Source organism: Thunnus maccoyii, chromosome 6 (assembly GCF_910596095.1).
Source record: "Thunnus maccoyii chromosome 6, fThuMac1.1, whole genome shotgun sequence".
Classification (NCBI taxonomy): Eukaryota; Metazoa; Chordata; class Actinopteri; order Scombriformes; family Scombridae; genus Thunnus; species Thunnus maccoyii.
In genome coordinates, this window is record NC_056538.1 from 1,401,168 (window position 1) to 1,424,825 (window position 23,658).

General features: G+C 42.2%; 1 protein-coding gene across 6 annotated transcripts in view; it reads left to right on the top strand.

The window, feature by feature from the left end:
• nf1a (neurofibromin 1a) overlaps window positions 1–9,665 on the top strand; it is a 95,160-nt gene extending 85,495 nt beyond the window's left edge. For all 6 annotated transcript variants that reach the window (XM_042415405.1, XM_042415407.1, XM_042415406.1 and 3 more), the window contains one exon: window positions 4,293–9,665. In XM_042415405.1, the coding sequence (XP_042271339.1) occupies window positions 4,293–4,435 (143 nt within the window). In that variant the 3' untranslated portion in view covers window positions 4,436–9,665. The remainder of the gene's footprint in view (window positions 1–4,292) is intronic.
• The last annotated feature ends 13,993 nt before the right edge of the window (window positions 9,666–23,658 follow it).

Here is a 23,658-nt window from a genome sequence, read left to right on the forward strand (position 1 = left end):
CTTTTATTTGATTAAACAGTCTCCCTGTTTGTCCTGGTCTCTGTGACTCAGTGAAGCCTCTCTGTCTCTGTCTGGAATGTCCTTTTCACACAGACAGATATAACATTGATGGCTTTTTGTCATTCAGACAGAGATGACTTTTACATTGGCACCTAGAGAGCAAGCAGTAGAGGATTAGAAATGTTATGATAGAAAGGAAGACAACTGTTTGATTTCATTCTTGCTGACCACCAGAGGCAGTGCTTCACTGGCAACACTGGATGTTATCCGTCTCGCAAACATGCAGGTCGGGTTATTTAATATCAACAAAGTCACATGTGACCTGGGATAATGTAGCATATATATAAGCCCACGTCATCATGAAAAATATCCCATGTATCTTCTCGTGGCAGGTAATCCGCGAATGCAGGTTGAATCTCAGAAAGAAGACAGCCAGTGATTTTGCACTAGAAGGCCTGCAACCACATGGTTGGAGCTACAATTTTGTCCTCCAAGGGCTGTGATTAGACTATCACAGCTACTCTCTAACTCTTGAGCTGTTAGACCGGTGTATTTGCTGGTTACAATACAGATAGGCTGATGACAGGTGACTTTTCCAACTCTGAAGCAAGGATAGCAAGGTAAGCGTAGCCTCCCTTTGTTAGCTTGAAGTTGCTTTTTACAAGGAGCGTGTTTTTGGGTCTCCTTTATAATTTATTGTCACAGGGCTAAATGCTTGCGCTTGCAGTATTTTGCTGTTTGTGACGACAACTTCTCAGTTGCAATTATTTTATTGCTCCCTGCTGAGTGCTTTCACTCGTTAAAGCACACACCTCCTTAGTTTTGATGGAAAGAGTGCCTGCTCCCCCAGTAAGTGGTTTCGTTTGTAGGTAAACTCTTCTCACCACACCATTAACAGCAGGGCCTTGGCTTCCATACAGAATGCCAGCACTTACAGACCGGGCCAGATGCCAGCCTTGGAGCCTTCTCTTGCCTCCCTGATTGTGTTACTGGATGAGGTCTGAAGACCTGATCCTCACTGTCCCAGGCCTCACTGTCACAGTGTTGCAATACAGCGGCATGCATGGACCGTGTTGGAAACTCTTTCCCACCCAGTGGGAGGTGCATTTGTGCAGCGCTGGCCCCATAGCAAGCCATGTATGCAAATCTTCCCATATCTAGATGACTGGCTGATTTGTGCTTTGACCAGGGAACAGGCAGAGCAGGACACTAAGGCCCTTCTATGTCATGTGACATGGTTGGGCCTTACCATCAAAAGTTGTCTTATACCCAGCCAGAGGGTGTTGTTCATTGGGTTAACCCTGGACTCCATGGTGAGTGGAGGACATACTCCAGCTTCTCCTCCGTTTCCAGAAGGACCAGAGGTTGGAGTATAGCCTTTTTCTCAGGCTGTTATGTATGTTGACATCAGTGCCATCAGTAGTGCCACTGGGCCTCCTTTACTTGCGGCCATTCCAGGTTTGGATCAGTGGCCCCCATTTGGATCCAAAGACCCTCAGATCCAAGAAAGTCAGGGTGTCCAGTCGATGTCTCCTCACATTGCAGCCATGGAGAGACAGGGCATATATGGTCATGGTATCTTATTGGGTTCGATTCCCTCACGTAGCGAGGTGGTGGTGACAGATGCTTGGGGGGGGCATTATGGCAGCACAAACCAGTAAAGGGTCTTTCGACAGCACAGGAAATGACGGAGCACATAAATGTGCTTGAGCTCTGCGCTATATATTTCGCGCTTCACAAATTCCTACCGCATTTTAGGGGCAGGCATGTTCTTTTACAGTCCGACAACAAGGCAGCTGTCTACCATGTAAATTGTCAAGGAGGCACTAGATCAACCCTGTCACTACAGGTGGCATGGCAACTCCTTGTATGGGCTTTCCCTCACTTTTCCAGCCTCAGCACCATGCATCTGCCACTGCCACAGAATGTGGTGTCAGACTTTCTCTCCCGCCAGAAACCTCCCTCAGGGGAGTAGAGGCTCCACCCAGAGGTGGTCGAGGAAATATGGTGCAAATATGGTACAGGAGATGTTTGCCTCCAAATCCTCAACACACTGCCCTCTTTGGTTCTCCCTGATGGAGACAACGAGTCTGTTGGGACTGGACACCTTGGCGCACCCATGGCCAAATTGCCTCCTATATGCCTTCCCATCATTTCCACTGATCAAGCTAACACTACACAGAATCCAGCAAGGCAACCACAGACTTATGTTGGTCACCACAAACTGGCCAGGGAGGCCCTGTTTCTCAAGGATGCACAGGCCTCTGGATGGAGTTCCATGGTGCCTGCCCAGGAGGTGAGACCTGCTCTCACAGCTGGGAGGCCACATCTGGCATCTGAGCCCAGAATGCCTTCAGCTATGGGTATGGCCCCTGAGGGGCCGGACCCTCTCCTAAGGGTGTGCGACCAAGCAGTAATCCAAACCATTTTGGACTCAAGAGCACCCTCCACCAGGGCACTTAATGCCAGCAGGTGGAAAGTATTTCTGGAGTGGTGTAGAATTCACGAAGAGGTACCTGAGAGTTCCTCTGTGCCAATAATACTGGGTTTTTTGCAATCTTTGCTGGGAAAAAAGCTCTCTGCTTCTACCCTGAGGGTCTATGTGGCTGCAATTTCAGCTAGGCATATTAGAGTGGATAACCAGACCGTAGGGTCTCACACACTGAGCTTCACAAAGGAGCTCAGCAGTGGAACCACAAAGTGTGCATGCACTGGAACTTGGATGGCACGGGTGTGGCACTTCGGCCTGACCCATCATTCTTCCCAAAGAGGTTGGCCTCAGCCCACTCCACTCAGGTCATTGAGCTGGCAGCTTATGACACCTTGTGCCCACAGGATGAGGAAGCTATTTCAACAGCACTGCTCTGCCCAGTGAGGGCCTTGAGGCATTATATACAGGCAACTGCTGGCTTCTGCCGCTCTGATATCCTGTTTGTCTGCTATGAGGGTCACAGGGTAGGGCACACCCTGTCCAAACAGAGGCTTTCCTGGTGGATTATTGAGATAATTAAGGTGGCGTACAGGTCAAGAAGACTGCCCTTACCTCTTAATATCAGGGGTCACTCCACCAGGAGTGTCTCCACTTCCTGAGCAGTGCTACAGGGGTCCCTCTAAGTGAGATTTACACTGCAGCCACCTGGACTACACCATGCATCTTTGCCCATTTTACAGTGTCAATGTCACTGCTCCCCATGCAGTAGCAGCAGCAGTCAATTCAATTCAATTAGTTGGCTTTATTGGCATGGCTGCATACAATACAACGTTGCCAAAGCATATTTACACAAACTATACAATCATAGCAAACAAATAAATAAATAAACAATAAACAAAATAAAAAAAACAATACAATTTCAGGAACCCTCAGGCCGTTCCTGGTGAGTTGGTTTCCTTGTGACTATGTTGGTAATGGTCATCCAGCATTAAGCACTGCCTCTGGCACTCAGGAAGAATGAAATAGAAGAGTTATGTATGTAGTTATGGTTCTATGAATTCTGGATGACCGTCAGAATTGGCGAGAAGATTCTGTAAGGACATCTTTCATGATGACGTGGGCTTATATAGGCTACGTCATCCAGGTCACATGTGACTTTGTTGATATTAAATACTCAACCTGCGTGTGCGCTAGACGGATAACATCCAGTGTTGAGCATTGCCTCTGGCAGTCGTCCAGAATTCAGAGAAGCACAGTTACATACATAACTCTAGTTTTTTGTTCTCTCTCATGCTGAATCACTGACGGATTTCAAAACATATTTTGCTGTTGAAGTCTTAATTAATGACTGTCGCTCTCCAGAGCTCCTCACAGTGAATCAACCGATACATGTTCACATCAATTTCATTATTTAATGTTAATAGAGAGCAAATTCTGCTGCCTGTTTTTATAAAGTCCAAGTAAAATTACAGATATAGGAGACATGAGATGAAGTGAACAAATGCCATCAAGTTTGATTTAAAGAGGAGCATGTCTGAAAGTCTGCTGTTCATGTACCACACCTGGTCTTTTCAGGTTTTCTAATCCTCTGTGACCTCTGACCTCAGTCAGATCAAAACCTGCCTCACTTTTGCCTCTAGAACTGCAACAGTCTCTTAGATCCTCAGCAGAGACTGACTGTAAACATTTCAAAGAGTGATTTTTAGTTGGCTTCACAGCTACAATCAAAGCCTTCAAATGCAGTCACAAGCTTTATGTTACAGCTCCCCCTGTTGTTTGATACGTTAATGTCAGGAGCAGGAGAGAAATGCAGTTGTTGAAATGAGTGATGGTGACACTTCTCCTCCTTGTCGTCCTCCAGGTGTGGATAAGGAGAATGTCCAGCTGTCCCCCAGCTCAGCTCTGTCCAGCAGTGGTCGGACTCGCCACGGTTCAGCCAGTCAGGTCCAGAAGCAGCGCAGTGCCGGTAGCTTTAAGAGACCCAGCATCAAGAAGATCGTCTGATCAGCCAGAAAACAGCCCCCCCACCGTCCTCCTCCTCCTCCTCCTCCTCCTCTCCACCCCTCCCCTCCCCGGCCTGCCAGCCAGCCAGGCCTCATGCTGCACTCCACTTTTTACTCCACTTTTTACTCTTTTTATTTCCTCCTCCTTCTTCATCGGTAGGAGAACAAGTGTTTTTGTGTTTTGCATTAAGGGGGAAATATTAGCAAGGGCAAACTTGAATTCTGTGCTGCTTGAGATTTTTTTAAAATCTTTCATTTGAGACAGTGCGTGGTGGAGGACAAGCTTCTGTTGAATCATTTCTGGAGTTGATGTTTAAGCTCTTCACAGCGTTCAGTGGCCCTGCAGTGAGGAATGTCACACATGTGAAACCATAGGAGAAAACCTCAGAGGTTGATGGGAATACATTCTGGACATCAAGGTTGAGTGCGGACATGGTCTTGGACTGTGACAGTTTACACAGGGGATGAAGGATCCGGACTTTACACTGAAGTTGAAAAGAAACAGCGGGTTCATAAACACTCTTGTGTGCAGCCTCCCCCCCCAGTCAGCAAGATGGACCAAATGACAGCCGGGGGGGGGGGGGGGGGGTGGTTAGAGATCTGTGAGACAGGACCTTCAGTCTGGACCTGCTCAGACACCTGAGTTCACCTCTCCCCAGTCCTGTACATATTTTACATAGACAGATTATGTATAACTAGTCCTTAGTGCTAATTTAGATGTTGACGTTTTCTCCATGGTGTGCCTTTGTCAGGGTTTTTCAATGTGTACAATTTGTAAAGTAAAAGTCAAACCTTGCTGGGGACAAAGAACAGGTACTAATTATGGAGGCGTGCCGTCCATATCACCACGAGTTCACATGAGCTGCGTCACGACCGGCCTCCAATGATCGTCAAATATACAATCATCCATATACCCTGTTGCCTGAAAGTATTTATCCTGTACAGCTAGATAGTGCTACACAAATATTATTCTTTTCAAACACTTTCCAAAAATCGTCTTCTTTTCAAACACTTTCAATGTATGAACATGAAGATTGCAAAACACTAGGGGAAAGCGCAACCATGTAAATAGCTCCCAAGCTTCTTTTTTTTTTTTCTTTTTGTGTGTTTCACTTTTGTTTTTGCTGTTTTTTTTGTTTTGTTTTGGGTTTTTTTTTTGTTATTTTTAGTATGAACTGTGTTTTCAGCAGCATAGCATTTTAATTTGTTTACACAGTGACAAGGAAAATTGTGTAATAGGCAATAATCCTCAACTCTCAAACTCCTTTGTCAACCACAGATTTTATTTGTACAGCGAACAGGGAAAACACATCACCATGTTAGCTCGGTGCAATATGATGCCAACTCTTTAGTTGCCTGTGAACATGGAGACTTAGCTCTTATTGATTACCTCCGATGACCATTTGAATAGAAAAGAGGCAGTGGACGGTGTGATTTCTGATCCCATTACATACACTCCTCCATTTGTTTCACCTCAGCAGACTGAGCTGGACCCACAATCCAGAAACATCAGGAGTTAGTCCTGTGGCTTTTTAAAGGAAAAATCCACCCTGAAAGAGGTTTTGACACTTCCAGCTCTTTATCATTGGAAAGTTGACAGTAGTGATAACAAACCATACCTGAGCTTCTGTACGCAACAATAACCAAAACTGTCGACTGTATATATTTTGCTGAGTATAAACTCCCTTATAAATGTATTTACTAAACAAAATCAGCCAAATGTCTCAAATATATCAGTGTTCCATGTTGTCTGAACACACAACCTTTGACAAAATAAGCTTAACTCAAAATCCCCTTATTAGCTTTTCTCTGGAGCTTTCAGTTTTTCAGTATCCATGAGCAAACTCTGCGTAATCTGCTGTGAAAGACTGTCAGATGCAAGTAAAAGCTGCAGAAAAAGCTAAAACACAAACTACTGTTCCCAGGTGAACTGCTACACTTAGTCTTAGTTAAGTTTAGACCAATAAACAAAATTGAAATATCTACTGAAAGACTAAGAATCTAACCAAACAGCAGCAGTAACTGGCTTTTTGTGTGTTGTTTAAGGTTTGTTTGTCAGTCCTTCAGACTCACATTGATTCCGCACCAGCAGTTTTACAGGGATACGAACCTGTTAAATGCAGATCATTACAACACTGATAATACTCACAGTGTACATTAGATTGAGCGTGAGATGGTGTGTTTTTTTCCTTAAAGAGCCTCAGTACACTCTGGGTCATTATTGGTCCAGAGGCCAGCTGTGTGATGTTAAACATCTGTACCCTCAGAGCAGATCTGGGAGCAGCAGATCCTCTGCACCAAAGGCCTGTTGAGCACTGCAGGAGGAGAAAGTGTAGTCCGCTTTTAAAAACATGTTCTGGGCACATTTGGAAAATGGTCAAGGATTTAGTTTGAGCTCATTTACTACAAATCACAAACTATACATTACTGCTGACTGTTTTTCCAAAGCATGCTGTTGTGTTTTAGTTAGTTGAATGTGTTTTTTTTCTCTACCTTTAAGGCAGCCATCGATATCAATTTATCTCACAATGTTATAAAAAGGTGATTGTAGAGAGCTGAAACTTGCAAGAAATAGCTGATCCATAAGTGAATATTATCTGTTGTCAGTGTTTTATAATATATAGTGCAGACTGACAAAACAGTTTGATCCACTGACAGATTGAATCAGATAGAACAGTGTGAGTGTGTCAGCAGGTAGGTGAGGAGAAAATGCCAAAGATGTGTTTGAGGTCGTTTTCTCCACCAGAGAGCAGCGATGTGTTCATTTTTACACTGAAAAATGTTCACAATTCTTTAATCACCACATTCACCGCATCACCCTATCAAAAATGTTACAAAGCAAATATTAGTCAGGTTTTTTCCAACTCTTAAACATCAATGTAAAATCTGGACTGGGTTTCCAGTCTGCAGCCATAGCAGTTCGTTATCACACCACAATAACACAACTTTGATAGTAAAAGCAGACAGCAAGTTTCAACTGCCTGAAGGTATTATGATATTGTATTGAAATGAATGGGAAACCAATTGGTTGCTGTTTGATAGAAATTCACATTCATAAATCTTAAATACTGTGGTTTACTTTGGAAAATAGTTAGCAGTAAAAAAAAAAAAAAGAAAAAAAAAAAAGGTCTGAGATTAGTAAAAGAAATAGTTTGAAACACACATGCTGTGGTGTGGGCCTGTAAAGCAGCTGTGACAGCAGCTGTGTGGTTTGGTTCAGCAGGTGTAGAATGGGATGGGACTCTCCTGGCAGCCTCCGTCCACAGCTCAGCCATCTAAATGCTTCTATCCTGCCTTAACATCTATGCATGGCAAGAGTATTGTTGTGCAACTCTGACTTTATTTTTCTCTGAGCAGCGTCTCCACGTGTCTGCTGCTGAGAGTCTGACATCTTTTCTTACCGTTTTAAGTGTTCATTGTACCGTCTGGATACATTTGTGAATCAGTTCACTGCTTATTTTTGTCTTGTATTTGAGTTGAACGTAAGGGGATGTTATTTTCTTCTGTCCATTTTCAGTTAATTCATTCAGTTAACACACGATTACATGATGGATAGTTGCTGAATGCCATGGAAAGGGACATTTTCATTAGAGACACCCTTTGAAACAGTATTTTGTAATTCAGCCTCAAAGAACGACATAAAGGGAAGAATGAGTTTAATAGTAATAGGGATGATGATGATGTTTCAGCTGTGGAAGCAGAGTTTGGCCACATGAATGGGTCCATCAGAAATGTTTCTTTTCTTGTCACCCTTCATCATTGACATGTCACAGTTTGACTAATAGATTAGCTCATATTAAGGGAATCAGGACCAAAATCAAGAAATTAGTTTTCCACTGTTGAAAAGTGAGAGCATCATTTTGGGGTGAGTAGCTTGCGAACGTTGGATGATTGGCCTCCACCTTGCATTCAAGTTCTCAGTATACTTAATACTAACTCATTTGTACAGCGTATAGTTCAAACACATCTGAAGGCAAAAGTGTTTATACTTGTTCCAAATGGTCACACTTGAAGGTGGAACAAAAAGTCTGCCTGTCATAGAGAGGGGCCAGATGTGATGGACTTTGATTGAGGATCATTTTGAACACTATCCAGCTGTCTCTCCTCTAAAGCATTTGTAGTGTTTCACATAGTTGGACACACAAAAACTGTTGGAAGAAAGTTCATAACCAGTATTTCACACCTCCACGCAGCAAGTGTGAAAAACTATTCAGATGTAAGAAAAGACGGTGTCAGACAAGCACTTCATTCGAAGCATACTGAGGCCTTTACCCTCTGATGATATTAACAAAAACAAATTAAATGTGTCAAAATCCAGTTGCATGTCAGTTTCTCACAGTTTTGTTCTGTGGTCACAATGACTGATGATTTACTCCTACATCAGCCCTCCTTCCCATGTAAATAGGTCTAACCCGAGTTCAGAGTTTAGCATGGAATGTCATCACCTTTGAGTTGTTGAAGTCACATTTTCTAACACAGAAGATGTTTGTGGAGCAGAGATGGGATTGGTACAAAGTAGTATGAAGCATCCTTAAAATATAGTGAAATAATCATCCTGAGGTCCACTTATAGGAAGGATCTGAGGTCAGGGCCGCTGGAGTTGTTGCTATAAAGGTACATGTTTATTTCAGCATCAGATTCCAGAGAAACATCGATCCATTGTCTTGACTCCCCACTTTTCACCATCTAACTGTTCTTAAAAAGGTACTCTCCCTGATTTCCTTCTAAAAAGTGTCCACAAAGCCCAAATCACACAATCAGCGAGTGTACCTTTACCAAAACACAACCAGGAAAAATCTGAAGGCAAGATTTGTTGTTTTTTTTTTGAGCACCGTGTGACCAGATTGCCATCGTTTCCAGGTTTTAGTTTGACTTGTGTGTGAATGGAAATATTAAGGATTATGTATCCATAACCTCTTAAACAAGTGGTTGACTTGCACTAATTTAAAAAGAGTCATGGGTTTGTAAAGATGAAAAACCTCAAAATGTGGCATGTTTTATTTGATGTTATGCAAAATCTAATGTCTGTAGAGTATTAGTCTGAGTTTTGTTTTTAATGCAGTATGTGTGACAATTGTAAATACTTTGTGTACAATTTGAGATGGTATATTTACTACACTGTACATACATGTGATATTGTATCATTTTGTTTTTGTAAAGCAGTTAGTTTCTGTATAATAATATACAAATTGAACTATTCCAGTGTTAGTAATAAAATGTTTTGCTCTCCACAGTGTTAAATAAACTTTATTTCCATTTTCAGCACCTTTCATACACAAATGCAGGAGTGTTTACAATTAACAATTAAAATATCAAGATAGATTTTAAACTTAAAGTCATAATAGACATTGAAACATTTAACCAAACCTCAAGTTTAAAGCAAAATGAAATTTTTTCTTTAAAGGTTACACACGTTCATGCATACTATATCACAATACATCACACTTGCATTTAGATTTTTGCTGCAGTCACAGTAAACAGAGTTTAGCTTCAGCTGTTGTGTGAAACCTCATATCTTGTGTTTTGGGGATCATGCTTCCTAAGCTGAAGGAAGAAGAGGAGGGGAGAAAAAGGAAGCAGAGATACACAGAGGAGGTAGTGAACAGGTCTTGTTCAGGTTGAATTCATTCTTTACAACTCCTCAGATCATTTCAGAGCTTTCAACACACTCATGGTCTTCATCAGTCAATGGAGCTGAACTTCAGTCACATAACTGGTGCTTGTATCTAGGGGGGCATGGTAATCCTCTATATACATCGAGCCCATCTGTGACATCATCGTTTATCATCACCAGGCTGATATTTCAGACTATGTAATTTCATCAACTGCAGTGTTTGTTGTTTGCTGCCTGTTTGTAAGCAGATCATTTCTGTTGAACCAAATCAACATATTGTAAGTCTCCATCATGTCATCAGTAGACAATCAAGTACACATGCATAGTGCTGGTTAACATGTATGTTTCTAATTAAAATGAAATATCTTTCCAATTACTTCCATATTTTGAACTTTTTTCTTTTTATCAATGTGCATTTCCACATAAAACATCACATCACTGTGTGTTAGGGGTTTTTCCTTTCAGTTAAGTCTGCAGAGACTTCTGGAAACTGTCCACAAAGGGATCAAAAAGCCAGTGGGACAGTCGTGAGCCCTCACAGAGTTCACAGGAGCGTGAGCCAAAGTCTGAGGCACTAGGAGGGTCACTGGAACTGCGCCTCAATCTGTGCCAAGATCATCGGATGTGAACGTCCTCCTTGATCTTTCTCTGGTCATCCACTGACTGCTGGTGGATGACCTTTGACCTCTTCACAGTGGATGCTGTGAGTTGTTTTGGTTCTTCAGATCGGACCAGTTCCAGGTTATGCTAGAACAAAACTAGTATGTACAACGTCTGACTACATTGGCAGGCAAAAGTGTTTAAAATGTTTTAAAAGGCCACATTCAAAAGTGGGGTGATAATGGACGCTAACTTTCCAAAACTGACAATCTGACATTCACACCCACTTCACGCAGTGACTGGCCAGCTTAGTGGAAGTGAGAGTTTAAGTAGCTCTCTTCTTTTCTTTACACACATTTTTATCTCAGTACAACACTATGAATGTCAGGAGACAATCCGTCAACTTCATATTTAAATGATCATTGCGTCTCTACCCCTCGCCATGATAGCCGGCTGTTCACTCCACGCCTGTTGATCAGCTATAAATATGACGGCATATCTCTGCAAAACCCGCGAGCGCAAATGAGATCTACACAACGCGGAGCCACTCAAACATCCGCGAGCGCTTTCACAGTGCTCGTGCGCAGAATATATCTGCCCTGATCTCTGCTCGCGCGAGCAATACTGTCGCCTGCAAGCAGAAAACCATGCTTTGAGCGCGCGACTGTTATCCCCGAGCGCACTACTATCATTGCCCTCCTGCTCGCACTTTCACCTTTCACCCGCTCGCTCACGAGTGGTTTTCCTTTTTGGCAGTAAGTGGGCGGACCCAGTCGCCATTGTATCCCTAAATATAATTGGTTACAGTCCTCGTCTTTTATGATTGGCTGTTGTCTTTGTGTCGGTGCAAGTAGACAAGAGGGGACGAAGAAACATTGTACCCCGTCACTACCATAGATGTAGACAGACAACTAAACGAAAGGTCACTACACGATTTGAGTCAACCGTAAATGTAGGTCGCACATGCGCGAATGAGCCGCCATCTTGGACAGCTAGGTACGGCAACTCCACTTGGACAAACCAAATAGAGCAGTTACATAATGAAAAATGCTCTGAGATAACTTCTGTAGTGATTTGGCGCTATATAAATAAAATTAGTTGAATGTATGCAAAATGGTACACAGAGTAATGTACTTAAATTTGTTTGTCTGCGCTCTGTCTGTTTGTTTTTCCATTGTTGACATTAATTTGATAAAACACTGTCTATGAGTCTTGTGGTTGTGAAGCTTCCTTTGGCTTCTCTGGTTGCTGCTTCAACTTCAGAGTGAAAAAACGAGTGTAACTACCAGTAGGCTGGAACGTCCAAATGTAAAACTACTTGTGTTTTTACAGCAGGTATACAGGTCTCTTTTCTTCAACGCCACTGCACAAGCTGTCGACATATATAGAGCACCATTTACACAGACTAACAATACACACATGAAGATCAGCAGGCTGCTATGGTTAAGTCATCATTCACACAGGAGAGAGAGAGAGAGAGAGACAGGAGGCGAGGCTTAAACTCCTGCAGGATGAGGAACCAGAAAAGAGAGAACAAGGAGTCTGTAGCAGTCTGTCCTCTTCCCAGGTCTCCATGGTGATGGAGGTCACATGGCTCAGGTCCTATTCCTCTTGGCAGCACCTGGAAGCTGCTTGGCATGCTCTTGATCACATTCTTCATATATATTCTAAATCCATTATAATTTTGTCATCCTGTTCTTCCATGCTGCATTTCTGTAATTAGTGTTCTGTTCAGTACATCTGTATATCTGTTGCATGTCTGTCCGTCCTGGAAGAGGGATCCCTCCTCTGTTGCTCTTCCTGACGTTTCTTCCTTTTTTTTCCCTATTAAAGGGGTTTTCAGGGAGTTTTTCCTTATTCAAATCAAGGGTCTAAGGACAGAAGATGTTGTATTGCTGTACAGACTGTGAAGCCCCCTGAGGCAAATTTGTGATTTGTCATATTGGGCTATACAAATAAAATTGACTTGACCTGACTTAATTAATAATGTTGAGCTTTTTTCCTGTAACTGTAATGAAGGATTAATAGTTTGGACTGTAACAGTAGCTGTATGGGTGTATGTGACCACTGTGGTGCATCGACAAGAATGCAGGGATGTTGGGATGTTATCTTCAATAATGTTAATTAATAACGATGGGTAGGTGTGTGGTATTACAATAAAAAAGAACAAACAACATTAGCACACAAGACCACAGTGCTAACACATGCTACCTCATGACTCTATATGACTAAAAGGACCAGTGTGTAGGAATTAGTGGCATCTAGCAGTGAGGTTGTAGATTGCAACCAACTGAATACCTCTCCCCCTCCCCTTCCAGGCATGTAGGAGAACCTTCAATGGCCACGAAAATCTTGAAAGGCCCTCTCTAGAGCCAGTGTTTGTCCGTTCTGAGCTACTGTAGAAACATGGCGGTGCAACATGGTGGGCTCTGTGGAAGAGAACCCACTCCCTATGTAGATATAAAGGGCTCATTCTAAGGTAACAAAAACAAAACGATTCTTATTTTCAAGTGATTATACACTAATTAAAACATACTATATATACATATATTACATATAAAATAATCATTACATCAATGTGAAGGTTAACGTACAGAATTACATTCACAGTACACATATGAGCACTTGCGTTTCCACCACAGCAGTAACAGCAGTAACAGCCACTAATTTACCATTACTGTCTATTACAAGTGTTAGCATGCCACCCAATGGAGTGGCTAAACTACTATAATACACAAATGATCAAGTCCTTCATCACATTAACATTATAACTTTTTCTGAAAATTACAACATAATGGTTGTAACATTAGATAACTTTTTTCTTAAAACATTATGACTTTATTGTTATATTGTCTGATTCAGTGGAGTTAGACTTTATTGCTGAAAGTAGTTGTAACCAGTGTGTGTTACTAGTAAGTACAGCGCGGGTGATAAGTAATGAAAGGTAGGCTAACTGTAATGATGGACCAGAACCAGAGGACAATGGTCAAGTCAAATCAGTTTCATTTGTATAGCACCCTTTTGTACACAATGGCAGGTCAAGGTGCTTTACTGCTTAACATCAGCATAAAAGCAATTGATTGATAAAATTGTTTTAAAGCAATTTAAAAATACAGAAATACATCAATTAAAAATGAACACCAAATCAGTATACACATACTCACACATACACACACACTCACACGTTCACAAAATTAAAAATAAAAATGAGTAGAAAATCAGTTGTCCAGCCACACACACCTAGGTAAGAAACTGACTGGCCATAAACCTGAGAAAACAGAAATTAAATTTTCTTTCAAATGTGGAAACAGCAGTGACTGATCTCATGTCATCTGGTAGTTCGTTCCAGAGAGCAGGACCAAAGTAACTAAAAGTCCTAATGAAGACCTGGGGCTTCATTTACAACCATTGTGTAAATGGTAAATGGACTGCACTTATATAGCGGCTTTCTGGTCCTCCGACCACTCAAAGCACTTTTACATGAGCCACATTCACCCATGCACATACACATACTCACACACTGATGGCAGTAAGCTATCATGATGCAGGGTGCTGGCACAGCCATCAGGAGCAATTTGGGGTTCAGTATTTTGCCCGAGGACACTTTGACACACTTGAAAGAGGTATACTCCACTTCTCACAGAAAAGTTGGGATTTGTGGGACTACTGTGGGAAGACAGGGGAAGTTGATGATGCTAATAGCAAAATGAGGAAATAAAGCCAATGACAGCTCTCACACAATCATTTCACTGAGTAGTCAATACATCAAGTACACTGTAGGAAAACAGGCAAATATCAAAAGGAAATTTGCAGCAATGTCCAGTTTCCTAAATATAATTGGCGCAATTGACTGCACTCATATTGCAATAAAGGCAGTTGACGGTGTGCTACCCACTCAGGCGCTGCCTCCTCACCCTGTTTTCAACCTGAAGAATGGAGAGGAAATGCTCTGCAATGATGCCCATGCTCGTGCACGCTCAGTTGTGGAGCGTGCCATCCAGCTACTCAAATGCCGATGGCAGTGTTTAGGAACTCCCTGCATTAACCGCAGCAGCAACATGTTGCCACCCAATGAATTTTCTCTTCTACTGCTGAGACCACCAATAATATGTTCTTTCTAACCTCCACCTCACACACAAGCACCTTGATTTCTGTTTCAGAGAAACTCTTAGGTGGAGGGAAGCAGGTGAATCCAAGTGCAGACACACAGATGGCAGGGAGACAGGGACACGGTAGGACAAGGTATTTATTAAGCAGGCCATGGAAGACTAGTACTGGTAGCCGGGAAACTGGGGCTGAGACTAGGGCTGGGAACCAGGAGCTGAGGCAGGCTAGGGCAAGGGGAGCAGGTCCAGAGTGGAATCATTGGAAGCTGGGTAGAGCGGGGGTCCAGGGCATGAAAGTCAGGCTGACAAGATGAGGGACAGGAGCCACTGGGGAAGTGGCAACAGGTAGGGAGACACAGATTTGAGGCAGGAATCGTGACAGAAAATCTTCTTCTTGGTTTTCTGCTCTGATGTTGCCATGATTCACCACAACTGTTTGATTAATTGATTAGCATGCTCATTTATATATCCATCAATATTCATGAAGGGCTTTGCATTTATGGTTAAATGTGAGAGTGTAGAGGGCAGGATACGAGGCTTATCCATATGCGCACATTTTCAGGTTGACTGTGATTTATAAAGGGAACATTGCCTGCATTTGTGCATGCGCACAATTTTTTTTTAGCATTTTCAGCTTTTGTGCACACATACACTTTTGTTATTCCTACACACTGTTTTATGAATGAGGACCCTGGTCCCAAGATCGATCCTTGTGGAACTCCTGAACAAATTTTTGTTTCAACTGATTTAAAACAACCAATGGAAACATAAAAGCTCATATCCTTTGGGTAGGAAGTGAACCAGTTAAGAACAGGGACTGATAAACCAATAGAATCTTGAAGTCTCTCAATTAAAATATCATGATCAATGGTATCAAATGCCGCAGTCACATGCACACAACTGACAGTTGTTTGTGGCCCTAGAATTATCAGGTTCTACTGTATCAGACATTTTTGTCAAAAATGAGTTATTAATATGAAACTATTCTTTGGCAAGGTATTAACATTTTGAGTAGGTTTATTTTGTATTTTATGTATTATTGGCCCTAAAAAAAGGTTAAATCTCAATAATCAATCTCTAACTTGGCTCTATAAGGTTCCAACTGCAAAGCACCAATCAGTGCTCGAATGTAGACAGAAGGACCAATCAGGTTCCCCCTCTTTACTGTGTCACCTCAAGGAGTTGAAAAGATCATGAAATGTTGTTCAATCTTAAGTTTTGAAACCCAAAAATTGATTTTTAAATAAAAATCATAATTAATGACACTGATACAAATGCCAACTGAATTGTGAGTCAGTTTTTTATCTTTTTTGAACTTTGTAAAAAGTTAATTTTTACCTTTAGCTACCATGCTAGTCAGCTAGCTTGCTAAATTTAATTAAACAGTCAGCACAATTGTTAGCAATAATTAATGGTTCTTTTAGTGACTTAAGTTACCCTGACTACTTAAAAGCCAAAATTTTAATATGTAAGAATATGAGATACTAGGTCTACATTCAGGCTGCTAGCTGCTGAACATCTTGGTGACCTGATGCTAATGGTTGGTTTAATGTTATAACTTGAGACATGCAGCAAATACAGTGATGACAGAAGTTGATGTTCACCAAGCTGGAAAGGGTTACAGAACAATTTCTAAAGAGTTTGGACTCCACCAGTCGATTGTCAGGCAGATCATGTACAAATTAAAGACATCCAACACCATTGTTACCCTCCCCAGGAGCGGCTGAACAACAAAGATCACACCAAGATCAGGTGTGTACTACTCTGGGAGGTCACAAAGGACCCCAGGGTAATGTCTAGGAAACTAAAGGTCTCTCTTGCAGTGGCTATAGTCGATGTTAATGAGTCCACCATCAGGAGAACATTGAACATCAATGGTGTGCATGGCAGAGTTGCAAGGAAAAAAGACACTTCTTTCCAAAAAGAACATTGCTGCTGTCTACGGTTCGCTCAAGACCACATGGATAAGCCAGAAGGTGATTGGAAAAATATTCTGTGGATAGATGAGACCAAAATCGAACTTTTTGGCTTGAATAAGAAGCATTCCAGCACAAGAACCTTATCCCATCTGTGAAACATGGTGATGGTAGTATCATGATTTGGGCTGCTTTGCTGTCTGTGAACTGAAGCTCAACAGAAAGTAGGTCATGCAGTAAGACAACAACACTAAACATACAAGTCGTTCTACCAAAGAATGGTTAGAGCAGAAGAAAGATAATGTTTTGGAATGGCCGAGTCAAAGTCCTGACCTTAATCCTATAGAAATGCTGTGGAAGGACCTGAAGCAGGCGGTTCATGCAAAGAAACGACCCAACATCCCTGAGTTGAGACTGTTCTGTAAGGAGGAATGGGCTAAAATTCCTCCAAGCTGATGTGCAGGGCTGATAAACAGTTACCGGAATCGTTTGGTTCAAGTTATTGCTGCAAAAGGGGGTCACACCAGTTACTGAAAGCAAGGGTTCACATACTTTTGCCTCCCATAAATATGTAAGATTAGGAGCCCTATTTTAATGATCTAAAGCGCATGGTCTGAAGGGCATGGCGCAATTGCATTTAGGGTGTGTCCAAATCCACTTTTGCTATTTTAACGGTGGTGTCATCTCCCATTCTCTTTAAGAGCCAGGTGCGCTTGCACCTTGGCGGATTGCTATTATGATGACACATTTTCCAAGTAGTAAGAAGGAGGCTTCTCTGCAGAGGAAACGGATCTGCTCGTGCGCAAAGTGAAAGCGCACGATCCATAACGAGCACACTTGCCTCTGCTGCTCCTGGACCCTCCCGTGGTCAGCCACAGACCACCAGTTTAAGATCCTGTTCATTAATTTGTTGCAAATTTATCTTTGTTTGGTTTTTGAAAAGGTTTATTTTTTTAATTACAGCCCTGGTTTCTTTAAAATCTTTTTGTTCAGTCATAGACTAACAGGTCTAATCAGCAGGGTTTTAATTGCTGAAAGTATGGAAACCTGATCACTGTACTCTCAAAAATGTTAAATATTTGTTAAATATTGTTCAAAGAATTAAATCATTAATTTTAATCATGTAAAGAATCATTCACAGTTATCAGGACTTGATCAGCTCTCCAAGGTGCTGATCCTGCTGCTGGCAGCAGCTAGAAGCTGTGCAGATTTATTTCCTTCATTTCGTTTCCACCCCATTTATTTCCTCATGTGTTCCTCATGTCATCATGTATTGATGCAGCAAGAAAGTCGATCTGTGTCTGATCCGTTGTTTAAATACCAACGTGTATTGCCACGATTTGGTCAAATAATTAAACTATTTAATCCATCATTACTGCGATTAGTTAATTCTGATAAATATTATGACCAAGCATTATGACATGTGTTTTTTTAAAATATGTTAATATACACAATAATAATCTTTCACATTGTAATCCTTTTATTTGTTACCTTTTGCATGTTTGTGCACTGCTGCACGTCCTGTGTGTGTAACAAGCAGGGTGTATGTTGTGCACCCGCCTGTGTAGGTGCATATTACTGTCTTGATAACGCGCTCTTAAAATAACAGTGAAACACTGCGCCATTGACTTTAGACCAGGTTTTTGTTGGTCAATAGCACAATCGCTCTCTGCTGCCTCAAGACAGCAATGCGCCGACAATGTGCCGGACCACACCTTACTTATAGACTAACACACCCATGGGCGCATTGATGGGCGCAAGTGCCTTCGCTATTTTAACAACGTGGGCGCTGGACGGGAAAATGTCAACTGTGTCGGTCTTAAAATAACAAAGACACTTGTACTGCGCTTGGCGCCACTCTGCGCCAGCCGTAAGATAGGGCCCAAGATAATTTTCCTCAATAAATAAATGAAAAAGTTTTTTTTGTCTCATTTGTTTAATTGGGTTCAATTTATCTACTTTTAGGACTTGTGTGAATATCTGATTACATTTTAGGTCATATTTGTGCAGAAATAGAGAGAATTCTCAAGGGTTCACAAACTTTCAATCAGCATGAATATTTTCTACTGACATCAGAAGCGGCATCAAGCAACTTTTGGTGAATGTCTTGTGTTCTTCATCTTGATGTCTCTCATAAACTTGCATATTCAAAATATTACTCAAAAAATAGAATGTATAGAATCTGCTACTTACCAGTCTATGATTAAAGCTGTTAAAAAGGAAAAATCAATGTAGCATAATTGGATACTTCATGTAATTCAAAATTTATTTTAATCATAGGGATATAACTATATGAATGATATCAGCTCTAATGAAACTTATCTGAACTTAAATTCTTAGGATAGTGTTACATGTTGTACAAAAATGTTCACTTTTTAATATTTCATATTCTAATCAAAGTTCAATATTAAATGGAAGCCTATTTAAAATTTATTTATAACAACTTGATTGACTTTATCTGCAAAAATGGCCAAATGAGTATTGTGCCTTTTTTTTCAAAATTTGTCAGTATAAATTAAGTGCTGTACTGACATTGGATAATTTATATGCTGATAGTTTATGATAGTCCAGGAAAAAATGTGCAGCCTGCCAAACAAGAAAGCAATTCCAGCCTGCCAGACCAGGGAACAACCCCCAGGTTGTCAGACCAGGAAACAACGCACAGGCTGTCAGACCTGGAAACAAGCAGCAGCCCTCCAACTCAGGAAACAACCAGCAGTCCAGCAACCCAGGAAACAATCAGCAGCCCTCCAACCCAGGAAACAACCAGAAGCCTGGCAAACCAGGGAACAGCCAGCAGCCCGGCAACCCAGGGAACAACCAGCAGCCCGGAAACCCAGGGAACAGCCAGTAGCCTGGCAACCCAGAAAACAATGCACAGACCAAGATGAAATCAGCACCCTGACATGGATCCCACTCATAAGCAGCTCTGGAAGTCCCACAGGATCTTGGCTTCGTCATTCTCAACCACCTTACGAGGTGTCTTCCATTGTGACCTTGGGACCTCCAACCCATACTCAGTGCAGATGTTCCTGTACACTATGGAAGCCACTTGGTTATGGCGTTCCATGTATGCTGTTCCTGCCTGCATCTTACACCCTGCTATTATGTGCTGAACTGTCTCAGGAGCATCTTTGCACAGCCTGCACCTGGGGTCCTGTCTGATGTGGTAGATCCCCGCCTCTATTGATCTTGTACTGAGTGCCTGTTCTTGTGCTGCCATGATTAGTGCTTCTGTGCTGTCCTTCAGTCCAGCCTTTTGCAGCCACTGGTAGGATTTCTTGATATCAGCCACTTCTTCTATCTGTCGGTGGTACATGCCGTGTAGGGGCTTGTCCCTCCATGATGGTTCCTCCTCCTCTGCATTATCGGGTTTCTGCTGCCTGAGATATTCACTTGGCAGTTCATCTTTGGGGGCCATCTTCCTGATGTATTCCTGGATGTTTGTTTTTTCGTCCTGGACAGTGGCTCTGACACTCACCAGTCCTCGGCCTCCCTTGTTCCGCTTAGTGTACAGTCTCAGGGTGCTGGACTTGGGATGAAACCCTCCATGCATTGTGAGGAGCTTTCTTGTCTTGATATCAGTGGCCTCTATCTCCTCAATTGGCCAGCTTACCAACCAGCGGGGTATCTGATGACTGGCAGGGCATACGTGTTGATGGCCTGTATCTTGTTCTTCCCACTCAGCCAACTTTTCAGGACCTGCCTTACTCTGTGTAGGTATTTGGCTGTGGCTGACTTCCTTGCGACCTCCTCAAGGTTCCCATTTGCCTGCAGGATCCCAAGGTATTTGTAGCTGTCCTGAACATCTGCAATGCTGCCTTCTGGTAGCTCAACCCCCTCGGTCCTGATCACCTTCCCTCTCTTCGATACCATCCGACCACACTTATCTAGTCCGAATGACATTCCGATATCATTGCTGTAGATCCTGGTGAGGTGGATCAGTGAGTCGATGTCTCGCTCATTCCTGGCATACAGCTTGATGTCATCCATGTAGAGGAGGTTACTGATGGTTGTTCCACTTCGGAACCGGTACCCGTAGCCACTCTTTGAGATGATCTGGCTGAGGGGGTTCAGGCCTATGCAGAACAGCAGAAGGGATAGTGCATCACCTTGGTATATGCCGCGCTTGATGGTAACTTGTGAAATTGGCTTTGAGTTGGCCTCCAGAGTCGTTTTCCACAGCCCCATTGACTTCTTGATGAAGGCTCTTAGTATCCTGTTGATGTTGTACATTTCCAAGCATTCCAGTATCCATGTGTGTGACCTTGAGTCATAGGCTTTCTTGTAGTCAATCCAGGCGGTGCACAGGTTGGTCTGCCTGGTCTTGCAGTCTTGGGTGACTGCTCTATCGACCAGTAGCTGGTGCTTAGCACCCCTGGTATTACTACCAATTCCTTTCTGGACCCTGTAATGTATTGGGCCATGTGCCTATTCATGTTAGCCGCTATGATGCCTGACAGGAGCTTCTATGTTGTACAGAGGCAGGTTATTGGCCGGTAGTTGGATGGGATTGTGCCCTTCTGGGGGTCCTTCATGATCAGGACTGTCCGCCCTTGGGTTAACCACTCTGGGTGTGTCCCATCCATCAGCAGCTGTTTCATTTGTGCTGCCAGGCGTTCATGGAGTGCAATCAGTTTCTTTAGCCAGTAGGTGTGGATCATGTCCGGGCCCGGTGCTGTCCAGCTCTTCATACCTGACACTCGTTCTTGGATGTCTGCCATTGTAATGGTTACTGGATCTTGTTCTGGGAGATTGTGTGAGTATATACATATATATATATATATCCCAAAGGTGCTCTATTGCATTCAGCTCTGGTGACTGGGGAGGCCATTGAAGTACACTCAACTCATTGTCATGTTCAGGAAACCACTTTGAGACGACTTTTGTATTGTGACGTGGTGTATTATCATGTATGCCATTAGAAGATGGAAAACTGTGGCCATAAAGGGATGCTCATGGTCACCAACCATACTCAGATAGACTGTGGCATTCAAACCATGATTGATTGGTGTAAGGGGCCCAAAGTGTGCCAAGAAAACATTCCCCACACCATTACACCACCACCCTCAGCCTGGACTGTTGACACAAGGCAAGTTGGGTCCATGGATTCATGCTGTCAGTGCCACCTGACCCCACCATCTGTGTGCCTCAGCAGAAATTGAGATTCATCAGACCAGGCTACGTTTTTCCAGTCTTCAACTGTCCAATTTTGGTGACCCTGTGCCCACTGCAGCCTCAGATTCCGATTCAGCTTTCTCCCCTCCCTTATGATCACTTTCAATTTCTGCTTTGCCGTATCCATGTAAGCCCAAATAAGGCTATTGACTCTTGCAGCTCTGGGTGTTTTGAATTTTGGTTCGAGTGAAGTGCTGAACTTTTTGAAGGCAATCAACTCACACAGTCATGTAGACATCTCAGTCTTGACAAAGATATGCACCAATGCTTCCTCCCGCTTGTGGTGTTCCTGTATATTTACTAACCAGCAGTTATCGGGTCGTTGGTAGAAGCACTGCATTAGTGTTTTTTGGTCTCCTGGGGATACGGTTGTCTTGTGCTCCATCATGCGGCCTGGCCTGGGGATAGCTTCTGTTTTGGGGGAGGGAGGCTGGGCGTTCTCCCTTACCTTGTCAAGGTCAGCTAGGTAAGCCTTCTTGTTCAAACTTTTCAAATGGACTTTTAGTTTTGTAGGATTTTTCCCCTTGAAAAATATGCAAAGTAATCCCAAATGGGATTCTGGTGCTTTCTCCCAACTTTCGTCGCCATGATTAGCAACACGTGTGAGGTGCTTGCTTACGCGACTTCGCCAGCAGAAGGATATTAGCCATCTGCTGGCATAAAACTGGCATGGCTAAAAACTTGGATGATAGATTTCATATCCACCCAAAATACTAGGCTTAAATATGAAATAAATGGACAAAGATGAAAACTAAAGACATTTTCTCCATAATTTTAATTTATTTTTTTTGTTTTGTTTTTTTGTAAAGACACAAAACAGTTTCAGTTAGTTAGCGTTTTTTTGTAAAACCTCGTATTTATTTTTATGTCAGTGAAAGAAAATGTTTTTTCACATTTAGTTTTCGTTATTTCATTAGTTTTCGTTAACAATAATAACCTTGGTATTTGCATGATTTTATACATTGCACTGCTGCCACATGATTGGCTGATTGGATAACTGCATGAATAAGCAGGTATGCAGGCGTTCCTGATGTTGCACCCACCAGCCACAGACAGCAGGTTAAAACGCCATTAAGGTATTTACAAATAGGAAGCAACATATACCAGTCTTTATTATATAAATATATATATTATTATATGTATACTTTATTATGTATAAATATAGTTTTGTTTGATAAAACCACTTTAGGCCAAAAACAAGAAGTTAGTTGGCAGCAATAGTCTACATAAAGAGTCACACACACCCCATATAAAAACATCCAGATTAACAGGGCAAAACAACACATAACCTAATGCAGGAGAAGCTCACACTTTATACACTGGTCAGTGTGCTGGATGTGTGTGTGTGTGTGTGTGTGTGTGTGTGTGTGTGTGTGTGTGTGTGTGTGTGTGTGTGTGTGTGTGTGTGTCTATGCGTATTAGCTTATGCCTTGTGATCCAAAAAATAATTTCGAGCCTCTTTCAACATTGCTTACAAAAATAATTCTAAGTAATGTATTTTTAATTTCTTTTTCCAATGTTCCCATGTCCGAGTAGTGATTTGTGTTTGCTTTAGTTATCGATGAATCGATTAATTCATGAGTAATCTTAGCTATTTAATAAATATTGGTTTTGTTGCCCTCAATTGTACAGTCTGGGTCAATATGCACTGTGCAGTTAATCGGAGGCTATGTTACAGTTTCATAACATTATGAATCTAACCTACTGTAGGTGAGATAGAAGCTATGGTGCCTTTGCTGCATCCTCAGTTGACGCGAGGCTACAACCGGCTTGAATGAGTTTAACGTCTGAATATCGCGAGATTTGACCA